Source organism: Danio rerio, chromosome 16, assembly GCF_052040795.2.
Source record: "Danio rerio strain M-AB ecotype USA chromosome 16, GRCz13ab, whole genome shotgun sequence".
Lineage (NCBI taxonomy): Eukaryota > Metazoa > Chordata > Actinopteri > Cypriniformes > Danionidae > Danio > Danio rerio.
In genome coordinates this window covers 52,920,259-52,934,417 of record NC_141036.1, presented here as the reverse complement: position 1 = coordinate 52,934,417, position 14,159 = coordinate 52,920,259, and the positions used below count along the sequence as shown (strand labels likewise).

General features: G+C 39.1%; 2 protein-coding genes across 21 annotated transcripts in view; one reads left to right on the top strand and one right to left on the bottom strand.

Annotated features, from left to right (window-relative positions):
• The window catches only part of LOC147840426 (uncharacterized), a 362,844-nt gene that overhangs the window by 114,156 nt on the left and 234,529 nt on the right, over positions 1-14,159 (top strand). The gene's annotated exons all lie outside the window — the stretch shown is intronic.
• thsd7ab (thrombospondin, type I, domain containing 7Ab) overlaps positions 1-14,159 on the bottom strand; it is a 279,181-nt gene that overhangs the window by 69,262 nt on the left and 195,760 nt on the right. For all 19 annotated transcript variants that reach the window (XR_015510182.1, XR_015510188.1, XR_015510184.1 and 16 more), the window contains 2 exon segments: positions 8,774-8,968; positions 1,433-1,657 (listed from right to left, as the gene is read on the bottom strand). Coding sequence is in view for 5 of the 19 variants with exons in the window: in XM_087284994.1 (XP_087141120.1) it covers positions 1,433-1,657; positions 8,774-8,968 (420 nt within the window). In the remaining 14 variants the exon portion in view is untranslated.

Genomic DNA, 14,159 nt, shown 5'->3' with positions numbered 1-14,159 from the left:
TTGGGTGAACTATCCCTTTAAACTCTGTCAGCTCAGTAAAATCAAAGACTATAGAATACACAAGACACGTCAGACAGTGATTGCTATAGACCAAGGATCGCCAAACTTGTTCCTGGAGGGCCGTTGTCCTGCAGATTTTAGCTCCAACCCTAATCAAACACACCTGAACAAGCTAATCAAGAGCTGCGTCCCAAATCGCATACCTATGCACTATTCTACGCCATTTTGTAGTATACAGTAAATAGTGTAAGTAGTGCGTTCACACTGAAAACTCTAGTGAAATAATAAGTGCACTTTAATTAACCGGATGATGCACTCATTCAGCCGGTAAAATGAAGTGTGTAATGATGGACCCTTCACGCACTCAACAATCGCAGGTTTGCTCACGTAGCGGAAGGGGCGGAGAGTGATTAGAGCGCCTCCCGATGGTGAATGCGGTTATACTTACGGCAGGTATTATTTGATAATTCGGTCGCTTATTTTACTGATTTGGCAACCGTCAAACGTCATTAGAAAAACGGTTTGAATTTCCGCTTAGTTAAAAAACATTAGTGCTCTATTTGGGACGAGACTACATACATATACTATCCTGTTGAGTGTGTAAGTGCATAAGTACATAGTGCATAGTGTATAGCAGGGGTGCTCAATCCTGTTCCTGGAGATCTACCTTCCTGTACAGTTGAGCTCCTACACTGATCAAACCCACCTGAACCAATTAATTAGGACCTGAAATCCACTTGATAATTACAGACAGGTGTATTTGATAAGGGTTGCACCTGAAATCTGCAGGAAGGTAGATCTCCAGGAACAGGATTGGCCACCCCTGGTGTATAGTGTGCCATTTGGGATGCAGCTAAGGCAGGGGTGGGCAAACTCGGTCCTGGAGGGCCGGTGTCCTGCACAGTTTAGCTCCTACTCTAATCAAACACACCTGCTTATAGATTCTAGTGATCTTGAAGACACCGATTAGCTTGTTCAGGTGTGTTTGACTATTGTTGGAACAAAACTCTGCAGGGACATCGGTCCTCGAGGATCAAGTTTGCCCATCCCTGAGCTAAGGTCTTACTGAGTATACTTGATCCACCCAGGTAGGTGTGTTGAGGCAAGTTGGAGCTAAACCTGCAGGTCACCGGACCTCCAGGAACGAGATTGTTGACCCCTGCTTTAGACTAACGATTCTCTGAGAGATTTTGTGCGACTCAAATGTTTAGAAATGAAACTAAAGAGCCATTTGTTGTTTAATTTTATTGTTGATTCCTAATATGACATTTAATCATAAGCTTGGCAAGCATTTAATATTTCCCCATTCAAACAGAATGCCTGAGCATACTGCCCAAGAGGTGTTACAAAGACGGCCACTTAGAGAAATGACCTGCCTTAAAGGAACTTTGGTATAATACAATAATTATAGGCTCTCTGCTGAGCATCTCACCGTGGCTGTTACAGCGCGAGGTCTCCACCAGCCGGTTGTCCTGATCGTAACACACCATGGCCTGGTATCGGTAGCCCTGTCCACACTCCTTCATTCCCTCCGGCAGGATACAGTCAGACCAGTTTCCCACCGGCTGCGCGTTGTACTTGTCACAGGGACAGTATTGAGTCTCGCTCAGCGGATACATCTGACTGTTCTTACACTTATCCTTCTTCTTGCTCTTTCCTGTAATCAGAGGAAGACCGTGTTGATTAAAGCTCTAATTACTCCCACTAACGAGTGAGGATGATTAAGTCTAAACCTCCTCGTGTCTCGCAGCAGATTTAAAGGGATAGCTCACCCAAAAATGATAATTAACTCATCATTTACGCACCCTCAAGTGTTTTTTTTTTTTCTGCTTGACACAAAATAAGTTATTTTTGAAATATGCAAACACTGACCTCCATAGTAGGAAAAACAAACACTATGGAAGTCAATGGTAGCTGGTTTTCAGCATTTTTCAAAATATCTTCTTTTGTGTTTAACTGAAGAAACTCAAACAGGAAAAACGGCAAAGGATGAGTGAATGATGATTACTTTAAATTGAGTGAACTGTCCCTTTAAGACACTGCTGGTGAGTAGGTTAAAAAGTTAACTGAATATTACCAGCATATTCCCACAGTTGATTGATTAACTTAAGAATTACACAATTTTTTGTATTACAATGATTCTATGTGCAAATGAGTCACTGTTTCATTATTCAGTATTTGCATACATTTCTAGCACAAACAAATCTGAACGTTTGTTAAAGTCAGGTAATTTTTTTTTACATGTAAAAATCAAAGGGTTTTACTGAGTTTGTCACTCTGTAATTGACAAAAATGCCCAAAGTGCCCAATGTTTGAAATGGAAGTCAATCTTTACATGTTTCTAACATAGTATATTTTTTTCCTACTATGGAAGTCAATTTTTTAACCTTTTTTCAAAAAATCTATTTTTGTGTTCAACTGAAGAACTGAGTTTCTTTCTTCTGGTAATAACACAACATTTCGAAGAAATCTGAAAACCTGTAACCATTGATATCCATAGTAGGAAGATACTATGGAAGTACTATGGTTGCAGGTTGTCTGGCTCCTGTACTAGAAGGCAGGGCTTCTTTCACCATATTGACCGCTACACCGCTATCCCATTCAAACTATACGAGTGACGTGTCTTGTGTATTCTATAGTCTTTGATTTATCTGAGCTGACAGAGTTTAAAGGGATAGTTCACCCAAAAATGAACACTTTATGAGTTTGGTTGAGTATGAGTATGGATACCTGCAACCATTGACTTCCATAGTATTTTCCTACTATGGATATCAATGGTTACAGGTTTTCAGATTTCTTGAAATGTTGTGTTATTAACAGAAGAAAGAAACTCAGTTCTTCAGTTGGACACAAAAGAAGATGTTTTGAAAAATGCTAAAAATGGGTAACCATTGACTTCCATATTGGGAAAAAATATATACTATGTTAGAAACATGTAAAGATTGACTTCCCTTTCCAACATTGGGGACTTTTGGCAGTATTTTGTCAATTACAGAGTGACAAACTCAGTAAAACCCTTTGATTTTACCATGTAAAAAATTTTTTTTTGTAATTTTACCTGACTTTAACAAATGTTCTGATACCTGCAGCATTTTTCAAAACATCTTCTTTTGTGTTCAACTGAAGAAACTAAAAAAAGGGGGTGTGTATGATGATTTTAAATTGAGTGAACTGTCTTTTTAAGACACTGCTGGTGTGAGTAGGTTAAAATTAACTAAAAGTTATCACCATATTCCACTGTTGATTGATTAATTTAAGAATTAAAAACTTTTTAGGCTCTCATGGCTGCCAGTAAAAAGCAATCACACACTAATGGCTACAGCAAGAGCAACCAACCTTAAATAATTGGATAGATGCAACTATTAATATCTATACAATGGAAAAAAATCACTTCTGTAGTTAATTCAAAGAAGGCTATATTCCTGGGAAAATGAAGGAAATGGGTTGAATATATTTTAGTTAGAAGACCTGATTTTGTTGCTATAAACGAATAGAAAATGCTCAACTGATAGATAAGTAGAGTAGGGTTGGGCATCTAAGCTATAATGCCGATCCGATATGCATCTCGATACAAAGAATACGATCCGATATATTAGCGATACATTTGTGACATATTGCGATGCAACACGATACGATTTACACCCATATCACGATACGATGCGATATTTCAGCACTAACTTATTAGATCAAGTTTATGAGATGATGTGAAAGAGGATGCTGTGCCATTGAATGAGTTTGATTATTTATAAACCAAGCAAAACCAAGACTTTTTTTTTACAAACTGGCTCTTCTCTCAGAGCCAGAGTGTCAGTTTACAGTAGAGGGCCATTTTAGAACATATAGCACATATTATTTAAGTATTTTCAAGATAAACAGAATGTATAAGTGCAATATATATTTAAAAAATATGTATATATTTTCACTCTTTCAACATAAATAAATTTAGCATTGCACAACAAGAATTGTGATTTAACTTTTCAACTATGAAAACAAGTTTTACAAAGATATATTTTGCCACTGATTATTCAAAACTTTAGGTTGTGAACTAGCAGTGTTATGCTGCTTTGAAACATCACTGTCACTGTAAACAACAGGCTAATAAAAATATAACAAACCAGCAATCTTCTTGCTGTGAGGTGGTCAAACTACCCACTGTGCCACCGTGACACCAATTATTTTTATCATTATTATTATTAATATTATTATTATTATAATTAAATAAAAATAAACAGGAGGAGGTGTTTAAAACCTTCGTTCTCCGTGACACTAGGCTGAATATCTTTGCAGATGAACAATGCAATAGCATTCGTTATTGGCGTAGAGCGAGCAGAACTGTTGCGCATGGAAAAAAACTTGCAATGCTTTTCTCACCACTTTTGGAGCTGGTTGAAGCAGTGCGAAAGCCGGGGATGCAGAAACACTGGAAGATGCTTTCATAACAACACCGTGGCGCCGCTTCAAGTGAGATTTCAGATTAGTCGTACTGCCCGCGTATTTTACAGATGCGCGGCACATTTTGCAAATTGCATCTGTCCTGTCATGTCGTCCATCCTTAAATCCATAATGTTGCTTGCCATACTTTAGATTTAAAACTCAGTGGGGAATAAAATGTTTGTTTTGCTTCTCGTGCTTTCTGAGGGCGCTCCACTAGCTTCATCCGCACACCTGATACACTGAGTTGTAGTGTAAGTGTACACATCCGCAAGTCCGTTGCTAAGGCATACTTCATGTAGGTCGATCAAATTGTGTGCCAAAAACAGGTTGACAACACTTGCTAATAAATAAAAAATACATTCTATATTAAAAATATAAGCTGTATCTCGGAAAAATCGATGCATCTCGCAAAAACCGATGCATCTCGATTTGCTTCCAAAATTTCATTCATCCTCTGCTGCTCAACCGATGCACTCGCATCGTGCACGCGCATGACCGCGTATCGATACATATCGGTTAATCTTCCCATCCCTAAAGTAGAGGCTAATGTGTGTGTATGGTTAAATACACTCATATTGTATTGTGTGATATCCCCATGTGTTTAATGAAGATGGTCATTTGAGATTATTCTGGAAGGAATTACATTATGACATGCATTCTTACCCTGGATGTAAATAGTGCTTTAATGTTTATTATTATTTTTGATATAATTTATTCATTATTTTTTTTCTTTTTTTTTTTCTTTATGCTATTCTTCTTCATATAATTTACCAAAATGTGAGTGCTATGTATAGTTAGTACACCTGACAATAAGAATGACACTTTTTTGTATTACAATGTTTCTAAAATGTGTAAATGAGGCATTGATTTATTATGTACTAATTAGCATACATTTCTAGCACAAACACATCTGAAAATTTGTTAAAGTCAGGCTTTGTTTTTTACATGTTAGAATCAATGGGTCGAACTGAGATTTTTTTTCACTCCGTAATTCACAAAATACTGCCAAAAGTCCCCCATGTTAGAAACATGTAAACACTGATTTCTTATTATGGAAGTCAATGGATACCCATTTTCAACATTTTTCAAAATATCTTCTTTTGTGTTTAACTGAAGAAACTGAAACCAGTTTGTGGCAAGTGAAGTATGAGTTATTGATGATGATTATATTCAATTGGGTGAACTGTCCCTTTAAGACACAGCAGGTCTGAGTAGGTTAAAAAACTAAATGTTATCACAATATTCCCACAGTTGATTGATTAACTTAAGAATTACACACTTTTTTATATTATAATGTTTCTAAAATGTGCAAATGAGGCACTGTTTCATTATGTACTAATTTGCATACATTTCTAGCACAAACACATCTAAACATTTGTTTAAGTCAGGTTCAATTGTATTTTTTACATATTAGAATTAAAGGGTTTTACAGATTTTTTTTTTCTCACAAAATAATTCACAAAATAGTGCCAATACCCCTTTCAAAAATGGTTGTACTCATTTATGCGTTGTCCAAATTTGCAGTACATAATGTACATGGTAACTGATAATCGAGTATATTCCAGGGTTAATATGTCACAATGTGTGCTGTACACTGTAAACATTTTTAACAATGCTGCCTTTAATATTTTTAGTTGAATTAAATGAACTGAGTCATCTCAACTTACATCAATCAAGCTGACTAAAGATATCAGGTTAAACTTTGTATAACTTAAAGGGCACCTATGATGAAAATCGTCTTTTGGAAGAATTAGAGGTTGTCCACAGTCATATTGGGGTGATAAAAAGACAATCCGCTTGTTAAGTGGTGACGTGTTTGTGACGTATGTAATACTGTTTCCGGGTCCAATCCGCCACTCATTTGAGTGGAGAAATCATTCGTTTATGATCACGTTTTATTCCTATCACACATTAAAGTTAATTTAAAATAAAATCATAGTGTACACAATAGGGATGTAACGGTATCAGAATTTCACGGTACGGTAATACCTCGGTATGAATGTCACGGTACGGTATTTATTGAATCATTTAAAGGAAAAAACAAAACTTATGAAAATACTCCAAAAAAGTGCCAAAAGTGTCAATGACATACAAATTAGCCATCTATCTGTAAGCTTTGAAACAGGAACTTCAATTTTAATAACAAAAAAATATTAAACCATGTAAAAAAATTAAGTTTCAATTTAGTATTGTTGAAAACTCATCACATTCAACATTTAATCACTCACTCACTTAGATAGAGATGGGTTTAAAGGAAAATTATATAAATATAATCTGGTAAAAGCTGGTATCTCTGAGTATTTACAATGTCCCCTGCAACAGAAAAAAACCCTCTCATTTGGGACTGAGGTTTCTGGGACAAGAGAGATATGACTTGGCCCAGGTTGACAGCAGTGGGTAACGTTGTGCATTGTCTTTCCCCCACTTGAGAGGACAAACCATGAGTGAGATAGAGGTCTCATGTCTGCATCAATCTGAACAGTGTGCTGTGTTTCTGCAGTCCCCATGACTGATTATTAGTCGTATTCCCCAACTTGCAGGCACGTGCACACACAGTGCTCAACCTGTGCAGTGCACATGCCCTTTTTAGTCTTGGATAGAAAGTTCCCTTCCAAAATGATCAAAAGTGCCCCCGCGACGCGACATACCCTCCGTCCCCGCTTTACAGTACGCGCGCGACAACACAGCTGATAAGAACTCGCGCGACAACACCACTATTCAGTACGCGAGCGACAACACAGCTGATAAGAACTCGCGCGACAACACAGCTGATAAGAACTCGCGCGACAACACCACTATTCAGTACGAGAGCGGCGACAACACCCGCTTTAGGGTTTTCCAGCTCTTTTTGATCCCCGCTTCTAGCAGCACACTCCATTTCCGCATTACTGGATCTGTAGCGACAACAGACCGCAAGGGATTATGGCCAAGCCTGGGCTGATGGGAATTGTAGTTTCCGGTACTTCCCGTTCGCTTCATTCGCCTGAGCAAATTTTCCTCAGAAGACCTATAGTTTTACAGAGTCATGCGACTAAGGTAATATCGAAAAAAATTAATATTGCGGTATGACGGTATTTACAATACCGTTACATCCCTAGTACACAACAATCTCTGGGCTTGCTGCATAACAAATACCAAAATTTTAACAATTTATAAAAAAATAATCACTTTCTGGCCATCAGATATTAGGCATGGACATATATAATGCGATCGTGATTTTCGAAAGTATTAAATTGCTTTGTAAACATTTATTATTACCATTTAATGAGTCTCCCCATTCAGTTGAATAGAGCGCTTGGACCCGGAAGCCGCTTCGCGTGACGTCACACTTAACAAACGGATAAGTCTCTTTTATTAAATATCCTGACGTTAAAAAAGCATCCTAATCCCTCCCATTTTAAGGCCCACGCAACATGATGTAGGACTGCTGTTTCCATGCCCACAAATTTGATTGACAGCCGTGCATTAACATGTCTCCATAGTAACTTGTATAATCAAATCAACAAGACAGGACGTACGCAAAGCAACTGGAAATAAAAGATCTGTTCGGCTCTCTGTGATCATCAATCATCAACAAATGTGATCAAGAATGAGTTTTACAATTTTAAAACACTTTGCATGGTTATAATAAAGTAAGCGAAATATGGTAAAATCGCTGTAATGCATCACCACAGCTGCGTGTCAGTACAATTATAGAAGCCGATTTAATCCCGGGTTGTGAACGTTAAATCAGATTTATTTTGTACATTCACATAACAGATGTCCATACAGCAGTGGATATTAACTTGTATCCAGTCGCATTTGCTGTGCAAAAACAGTGCAAAGGTATAGATGTGCGCTGTTGTGTGTAAACTTTGTAACAACATTTTGTGTGAATTATCATTGCAGAAAGGCTTGAATTAACTCCACAACAAATACATCAAATAATCATTGGGTTCGTATTGTAGTATTTCTCACAAATGTTACGCGAGATCTGCTTCCTTCATGTCTGTCACTGTGCTGTTTATCTGATGCAGCACATGAGGCACACTCTCACAGGCACGTGGGAACGGTGGGCAGGGACAACTAGCTCATTTGCAGAAAGTGACAAACTTCTGAAAGGTCTAATACATAATCTGATGGGTGTTTTAAGCTGAACCTTTACAGACACATTCTAGAGACACAAAATGCTTATCTTAAATCTTGAAAAAGGAGTAAAATAGATGCCCTGTAAATCATTTAGTTGAAACCTGATTAACTTACCAAAATTAGTTAAAGCAACGTAAAATATTTGTTGCATACGAATACATTTTTAAAGTTCAGTCCCGCATTAAAGACTGATGCGCAGTGTGTTCATTACCCAGCAGGTTTCTCCGGCGGGTCCGGACCCCTACACAGTCTGAGGAGCAGGGGGAGAAGCGGGACCAGCCGCTGAGCTGGCAGTCATCTCGGCATGGCAACTGGCAGAGCTGGCTCACCGCGGGAATACTGCTGGCAGAACGCAAACACTGCAGAACATCCGCCAGACCACCGTCCAGCTGACGACATGACACTGCTGCACACACACACATGCAAACACACGCACACACACACACACACACACACACACACACACACACACAGAGAAAGAGAGAGAAGAGTAGATCAGTAAACACTTTCTCCTCCACTGCGATAAATACACATCTCTAAGGCCCCGTTTACACTAATGCGTTTTAGTTTGAAAACGCATAAGTTTTGCTACGGTTACGCCAACCGTCCACACTACGCCGGAGTTCTCGAGCGCCGAAAACGGAGCGTTTCGAAAACGCTGGAGAGGTCGTTTTCATTTTGAAACGCTGCTGCTCCGTCTCAGGCCCCGTTTACACTAATGCGTTTTAGTTTGAAAACGCATAAGTTTTGCTACGGTTACGCCATCCGTCCACACTACGCCGGAGTTCTCGAGCGCCGAAAACGGAGCGTTTCGAAAACGCTGGAGAGGCCGTTTTCATTCTAAAACGCAGCTGCTCCGTCTCAGTGTGGATGATGGAAAACGGAGACATCTAAAAACGGAGGCGGGGCTGCAGACATTCGCCTCTCTGATTGGGGCTTTTCCTGAATATTAAGTAGCCTAACACGCACAGTTCAGTCCTGCATCTTCTCCGTGTAAGTTAAAACTTCGCAAGTTTGATCAAGGCTGCAGTCTCTTCTTCTCAGTTTGATATGGAAAACAGACTATACCGAGGACACGGGTAAATCTTCAAAGGGAACAGTGTACTTTAAAACTTCATTCACATCACCCTGGCTACGTTGTTTTACTTTCTCAACAATAAAATGTAAACATGATATAAGGAACTGCCTATTTTCATTTTAATATTAACAACTAAACAGACAGCAGAAATGTTGAGGCGCCGTGCTGCATGAGCGTCATCTTCACTGTGTGGATATTTATAACAAAACGGAGTTGATAACAACTGCCTCCTTTCAATTTCAGTGAAAATACGAAACACACCCTCTCTTTGCTGAATATCAGTTTTAATCGATAATGGCCATTATAAAAGTATAACATACAATAAGTTTATACATTATAGGAAATAAAGGCAAGCGATCAGTCAATATACAGAATGTACGTGGTTACATTAATCATTAACTTATCTTTGCGCTCAGCCAAAACACGTTACCTGAGAACAAGTAATAGATTCCAATGCCCAAAGTCAGGGAATATGTCGTTAGATAAAGACAACAAGATAAATGAAATATCCCGTTTAATAAATATAGTGAGATTAGATCCAGCGGGAGATGCTTGATGAGAAGTCCGACTAGCACAGCTCTCAACTGGGTAGATGGGCGCAGCGCTTGCCTGAGAGTGTGTGTGTGGTCACGTGATGTGCGTTTTCAGCGTTTTGGTGTGGACGGAGAGCAGTTCAGAAACGCTGGGTAAAACGCGAGTGTGGACGCGGATCGTTTTCATTCTAAAACGCCGTTTTAAAACTAAAACGTACTAGTGTAAACGGGGCCTCAGTGTGGATGATGGAAAACGGAGACATCTGAAAACGGAGGCGGGGCTGCAGACGTTCGCCTCTCTGATTGGGGCTTTTCCTGAATATTAAGTAGCCTAACACACAGTTCAGTCCTGAATCTTCTCCGTGTAAGTTCAGACTTCGCAAGTTTGATCAAGGCTGCAGTCTCTTCTTCTCAGTTTGATATGGAAAAGCAGACTATACCGAGGACACGGGTAAATCTTCAAAGGGAACAGTGTACTTTATAACTTCATTCACATCACCCTGGCTTCGTTGTTTCACAACAATAAAATGTAAACATAATTTAAGGAACTGCCTATTTTCATTTTAATATTAGCAACTTAGACAGCAGACATGTTGAGGCGCCGTGCTGTATAAGATGAGCGTCATCTTCACTGTCTGGATATTTATAACAAAACGGAGCCGATAACAACTGCCTCCTTTCAATTTCAGTGAAAATACGAAACATCCCCTCTCTTTTGCTGAGTATCAGTTTTAAGAATCGATAATGGCCATTTTAAAAATATAACATACAATAAGTTTATACATTATAGGAAATAAAGGCAAGCGATCAGTCAATATACAGAATGTACGTGGTTACATTAATCATTAACTTATCTTTGCGCTCAGCCAAAACACGTTACCTGAGAACAAGTAATAGATTCCAATGCCCAAAGTCAGGGAATATGTCGTTAGATAAAGACAACAAGATGAATGAAATATCCCGTTTAATAAATATAGTGAGATTAGATCCAGCGGGAGATGCTTGATGAGAAGTCCGACTAGCAGAGCTCTCATCTGGGTACATGAGCTGCAGCGCTTGCCCGAGAGCGTCTGTGTGGTCACGTGATGTGCGTTTTCAGCGTTTTGGTGTGGACGGAGAGCAGTTCAGAAACGCTGGGTAAAACGCGAGTGTGGACGCGGATCGTTTTCATTCTAAAACGCCGTTTTAAAACTAAAACGTACTAGTGTAAACGGGGCCTAAGAGATTCACAGTCAAATACAGCAGACTACTCTGAGTTTCAGTCACTCCATAGTAATGATAAATGAAGAAATCTACTTAAAGGCCTCACCATATCTTTAGTAGCTCGTCATTTTTATAAATGCCACAAACTAAGTGTAGAAATTCTATACACAGAAAACACACACACACAAACATACACACACACTCACACACACACACACACACACACGCACACACACACACACACACACACACACACACACACACACACACACAAAGAGAGAAAACCCACACGCAGGGGGGAGAGAGAGAATGCAAACAAAGAAAACACACACACACACACACACACACACACACACACACACACACACATGTACTTACATGCGTTTTCACACCTGCACATACAGACAGAAAACACACAAACACACACAAAAAGACAAAGAGAAAACACACTCAACCAGACACACAGACAGACAGACATACACATACAGACAAACAGAAAACACACACACGGACAAACATAACATGCGTGCACACACGCAGACAGGCAGACACACAGACAGACACACAGACTGACACACAGAGAGAGAGACAGACAAATAGAAAACACACACAAACACAAACACACACACATGCGCACACACGCACAGACAGACACGCGCACACACACATGCAGAGAGCACACAGAGTCTCTTTGCTCAAAAAACCCTTTCAATGATGCAGCACTCTTCTGTTGTTTGTATTTAATTCAGATACTGAGTTGTTTATTAGAGGTGTGAGCACAGAACCCAGTGCCAGAACCCCCTGGATTTCCAAGTTTCTCACCAGCAGAAGGTAAACTTAGAGAACTGTGAATGCGACACATTTTTTACTCTTATTTTTCACCTCATTCTTCGCATATTTATAATGTAATAAAACATAATATAGGTTGTCAATCAAAAATAGCTGTTTACTATCTTAAAGAGGTGGTCCAGAGTGTATTTTTAAGGCTTGGTTGTGTTTATAGGATGCAAAGCGACTGTGTGTTCGTGCTTCATTTGTACAAAACCACGTTAATTTTATCATATATCTTACTTTGATTAAATACAGCTACTCAGCTAACAAGAAACGATGAAACCTATTGTCTACTTCCTACGAAACTGCCCTCAAGAGGCTCTGATTGGTCAGCTAACATAATGTGCTATGATTGATGGATCGGCTCCGTGTCCCCAGGAAAAGCGTCACGCCTCTATAAGCACGCGCTTTGCCTCTGCTCTGTAAATACTGTCAGTCAGGTTAACTGTTAGCAGTATCTGAGCCCTAATCAGAAAGAAAATGACATGGAATACAACTAAACCTCACGCCTGCTCTCTAAAATAAAATCTGACAAGTGTCTTTCACGTATATTTGGGTTATAAGCATGTGTACGTAATATGAAAACGTTGGCTCAGGTTAGCAATGTCGCATCAAAACAAGAAAGTTTCTTGTTCAATCCTCGGCTGGGTCAGTTGGCATTTCTGTGTGGAGTTTGTAAGTTCTCTCCATGTTGGCAGGGGTTTCTTCTGGGTGCTCCGGTTTCCCCCACAGTCCAAACACATACACTATAGGTGAATCGGATGACTAAGTGCCTACTCACACTATGCTATCTAAACCGTGCCCAGGCCTTTTTCCCAGATCATTTGAGAAGTGTGAGTGCTCTGAATCGGGCTCAGGCACGGTTCACTTGGCCGGCCCTGGCTCGGTTAGAAGAGGTGTGCCAAAGCGCAGTTTACTTGGGCTTTGGCATGGTACGCTTGTAGTGTGAGTGCAAAACGTGCCTGAGCCCAAAACTGAAGACGAGGTGTGACTTTGACGAGACTGTTTGATATGGATTTATTAATCATTTTTACTGTTCAATGAACGCAAACTATTGTAGTTTATTAAAGATGCAATCCCCTCATTGCACGACAGCTGCACCTTTAGCAAACCTCATAATACCTGCAGCACGAGGACTTTATAATTGTTTGTGAACGTCAAAAGCTGATCTGTTAGGCGAAATATTTGACTGTGTCACTGCATATCAAACAAATAAAACGCTATAACTAAAGAAATCTATACTGTGCTGAGTGAAAGTGCTTCTCTACTGAACAGGGCATCATCGATGACGTAAGCGTGCCCAGGCCTGAATGTAATGTGAGTGCGCGCCGTCGGGGGAGACAGGAGACAGCCCAAGCGTGCTTTCGCCCGGTTCAAGGCAACTGTAGTGTGAGTACGCCCTAAATTGGTCGTAGTGTATGAGTGTGTCTGTGAATGCTGGTGTGTATCTGTGTTTCCCAATACAAGGTTGCGACTGAATGGGCATCCGATGCTTAAACATATGCCAGAATAGTTGGTGGTTTATTCCATTGTGGCAACCCCTGATAAATAAGGAAAATGAATGAATGAATGAATGAATGAATGAATGAATGAATGAATGAATGAATGAATGAATGAACGAATGAATGAATGTGCGTTGTATTAGTGCGAATCGATGCGTAGTGCAAATGAATGAATGCAGTGTGCAAATGGATGTGGTATATATATATATATATATATATATATATATATATATATATATATATATATATATATATATATATATATACATATATATATATATATATATATACATATATATATATATATATATATACATATATATATATATATATATATATATATATATATATATACACACACATACATATATAATATATATATATATATATATATATATAAAACTATATAAAATGAAATGCTATAACACACTCACTGATTTATGCACCACC